Source organism: Solanum verrucosum, unplaced genomic scaffold, assembly GCF_900185275.1.
Source record: "Solanum verrucosum unplaced genomic scaffold, falcon-dt-bn FXZP01000229.1, whole genome shotgun sequence".
NCBI classification, from domain to species: domain Eukaryota; kingdom Viridiplantae; phylum Streptophyta; class Magnoliopsida; order Solanales; family Solanaceae; genus Solanum; species Solanum verrucosum.
The window spans coordinates 3650131-3654437 of NW_026020011.1; the positions used below are offsets into that span (position 1 = coordinate 3650131).

Consider the following 4307-nt stretch of genomic DNA (forward strand, 5'->3'; position numbering starts at 1 on the left):
ACCATTCCCAATAAAACATTTTTCATAATTCAAACATTACAGAAATCTCAACCATCTTATCACATATCTCGTTTTCCCTTTCAACAATTTTAATTTGCTAGTAAAGTAAAGTAAAACCACCTATGACATTTTGTCTTTATATATAGGTATCATCTATATTTCCCCTTTTCTTGTCCTACATTCAAAATTCTGCCCCTCACTTTTTGTCTTCCTCAAGCAATTCCACTTGAAGTTCCTCTTTCTTTCTTTTTTCTTTTTTGGCTTTTTATCATCAATCATCACTATTCCTCTACTTTTTCAAAGAAAATGAAGCATAAGACGAATATATTTTATTTCGTCTTATGCTTTTTTTGCGTAGTAGCAAAAGCTGGTACAACCTTAGACACACCATCATTACCTCCAACAACGTTAACGCACCCGATAGACCCCTCAAATGTTCAAATCAGTCCAACGTTAGCGGTTATACTTGCTTGTCTCGTATTAATCCTATTCGCAGGTGTCTTCATATATATGCGTCGTATGAGCCCCGATTCCTTCGATCATTCTTTGGGATTTCATTTCCTACGAAATCGTTCTCCTGTTAACCGAGGACTCGACCCCGAGATCATTAAAACATTCCCAGTATTCGTCTATTCAGATGTCAAATCATTAAATTTGGGTAAATCCATCTTAGAATGCGCGGTTTGTTTAAACGAATTCGAAGACGAAGAAACTCTCCGTCTCCTACCAAATTGTCATCATGTTTTTCATCCTGAATGTATTGATGCTTGGCTCGCCTTCCGAACCACTTGCCCCGTCTGCCGAACCAATCTCAAAACCAAACCAATTAAACCAACCGATCCTCAACCTGAAAATTCAGTTACTGACACAATCATTGATATTCACATGACAAGTGTGATGGGTCCACAAGAGGTAAATAATGCATCGCCTCAGAAGTCAATAGATAGTCATAATATTCCGAATTGTAGTAATGCAAAAAGGAAAACGCCTGATTTTCTTAGCATTACACGAAAATCACCAACACCTACACGAACGAATATATTACGTATGTTTAATCGATCACATTCAACGGGTCATTCGTTGATTCAACCGGGTCAAAATTGCGAAAGGTTTACGCTAAAGTTACCGGAGGATGCACGTAAAAGATTGATGGAGTTAAGCTTGAGTAGAGCTTATAATAATGGTGAAGTTTTATCTCTAGAGAGGAGTACTTCATCTAAGGGATACCGGTTCGAACCGGGAAATGGGCGGTTCAAGTTTTTATCGACTCCGAATTTGTTATCTAATAAACCCGGTTCGCCAAAGGAAGAGAAAAGTGAAAAAGAACCGAAGAATTTGTTGAGGTCCGTTAAGTCGCCGTTAAGTTTGTTATGTGTGACGGAAAAAGAGGAGGAAACGGGAGAAAGATCTTTTACTTATTTAAGATCTAATCCTTCAAGTTAGATAAGTTTACATATCTTCCTTATTTCTTTTTTACTTTTTACAAAAAAGATTCTTTATCATACAAAAAAAGAAGTAATATATTGTATATAGTGATTGATTGGATAGTTGATAGGAAACTATGGCGAATTACAAAAATAAATAGAGGGAAATGATTTTTTTGATCTTTTGATTTTTTTATTCCGTTTTCGATATTCACATTGAAGCTCGACTGATTCAAATTCGAGTCGTGTAAGACCTTATTTGGGGAAAAAGCTTCCTATCAAGGATTTGTTTATATTCAGGGCTCGAACATGAGACTGAAGATTAAGAAAGGAGCAACCCCATCCTTTGTGGTGCAATTTTCCAGATATTTTGTATGTAAAAATAAGATCATTTTATGTATAAAAATAAAAATGAAAATATTTATAAAAAAATATTATTATTTTTTATTAAAAGCTTCAAAATCAAAATGTTCCATCGTTGAAGTGTCACTATATAAATTGCCTACCCAGTGCTCTCTTGTAATCATCAATTCAAAAATGAAAACTTTTTTAGAGAAATTTTTTGCATTTATGAAACATAGTACTAACATATATATTTATTTAAACCCTAAACGCTAGTTATATTATGATTCTTTTAAACTATCATGCACTATTTGGGATAAACATAGAATATTAATTTGTTGGTCACATAATTTTTCCATTCTTCTACTACTTACAAAATTAATTAACTTTAACACTTACACTGAGGCCAAGTGATATGAGTTTGAGATGACTTATTTAAAGTGTTTTTGAGTTAAAATGAATTTTAAGAACTTTTAAAGTATTAGAATAAATTTAAAAAGATGTTTATTATAAGCATCCAAATTTAAGTTATAATGATAAAAATAAATCAAAAGTCATAAGTTAGAATTCTAATTTTTAAATCAAATTATACCTCTAATCCACTAGTATATATGCTCTCATAAATTATTGTAATATATATATATATATATATATATATATATATGTCTACTTGCTTCATCAGTGGAAGAACCATCATGACACTAAGAATTAATCTTGCAGGGAGAGGGCCAACTATATCTTTATCTTAGATTCATCATCCTCTCCTTTGACATTAAGCAGCACTGCACCTTTTCTATTATTTTATTTTTTTTTAACTCGATGTCGGAGTCCGCATTGAAGCCTCAATTAAATTTGGATTCTGTACTACATGATCTATTTTGAGGGTGGCGCTCCTAACATAATTTTCTCCATACCATAGGGTTTGAACTTGAGATTTCTGGTTAAGAATGAAGCAGTCCCACCAGTACTGTACCACAACCATGTTGGTACCTTTTCTAATTTTATTGCAATTACTCATCATTCTTTTCCAACTTATAATTTGTTATTTTGGTAAGACGGTATAAGAATTTGAGATGTGTTTTCATAATATGCTGAATTTTCATATTTATAAGAAAAAAAAATGCAATTTAAGAAATGGTCAAATAAAATTTCATCATATATTCAAACGGTCCTAGAGTCACAAATTGTTGTTTTGTTTTTTGTGTAGGGTAATATTCCCAACATTTTCCAAAAGAAACAAAACCCCATATAATAGAACTATTTACCCTTTATATGCATCTCTCTCAAAAAAATTCCTTTTCCTCCACTTGACACAACTTTTGCATTTACATCTCTCTCTTCTTCTTGAGGGAGAAAAAAATGAAGCATTAGAGAATCAACACCAACAAGGATATCCTATGTTTCCTCTTGTGCTTTACTTTACGTTAAAGCGCGTAAATGGTGTCGCTGTCTCAGCGACACCATCTTTGGCTCCAACAATAGTGACACTATGAAAATTCGATCCCTTTACAATTGGCAACATGATGAATATTGCAAGAGGTTTACACTAAGGTTACCATATATACGTAAACAACCATATAACTGATCGTGGACTTAACCTTGAGTCAGAAGCGGAATTAGAATTTAAAATTTGTAAATTCTCAACTTGCTACTCATGAATGATATTTTTATTTATATCTATTAGATACCTAACGTCGAAGTGGTCAAAATTTGTACCTAATATTGTAGCTTTGTCAACTAAGGGGCTACCGGTTCGAACCGTTTCAGTTTCCAACGATTTCACGGAAGAATCTGTTGAAGTCCGTTAAGTCAGTTAATTAAAACGCCGTTAAGTTTGTTATGACAGATGGAGAAGGAAGGGACAGGAAAAAATATCTTTTACTTATTTAAGATTAAGTACTTCAAGTTAGATTAGTTTACATTTAAAACCCCTTATTTATTCGCGATCCTAACATATTTAGTTTACTGGTTAAAAAAAGTATAATAAGTATAGAACAATATGTATGTAAATACACAAATTATGCATGAATTATATATGATTGTTATGTATAACTTCATTTGTAATACAAATAGATGATCTTTTAAGAATTTGTTACAAAATGTATGATATCAAATGTTTTGCATGTCCAGTAGTATAGGTTAAAAATATTTTCAATATATTAAACATTTTTTTTATAATAAATATATATCATAATCAAGTACTCTAAATTAAATATGGAATTTGTAGGTAATGCAAGCGAAATGCAGAGGTAGGTATTATAGAACAATAAAAGGAAATTCAAATTTTAAATTAAAATATCTGTGATACTAAAATATCATAAATAGTTTATAGTAGATGATAAGCATGATCAAAGTTTTAATTTTTTTTACAAATAAGGCACGTAAGCGAAGGAATACAATAAATGAAAAAAAAATATTCGGTCCACATAAAAAAACAAAAACTTTCAGAATCTTATCCACAAATTAAATAAAATCAAGTAGAGGATTAAATCTCTTGTAAAATTATTATCAAAAAGCAATTATATAAAGGGTCAATATATA

General features: G+C 31.3%; 1 protein-coding gene across 1 annotated transcript; it reads left to right on the forward strand.

Moving 5' to 3' along the window:
* The first annotated feature begins 306 nt into the window (after nt 1-306).
* Nucleotides 307-1443, forward strand: LOC125820144 (E3 ubiquitin-protein ligase ATL6-like). Its single transcript, XM_049499569.1, has one exon. The coding sequence runs from the start codon at nt 307-309 to the stop codon at nt 1441-1443; it is 1137 nt and encodes a 378-aa protein (XP_049355526.1).
* The last annotated feature ends 2864 nt before the right edge of the window (nt 1444-4307 follow it).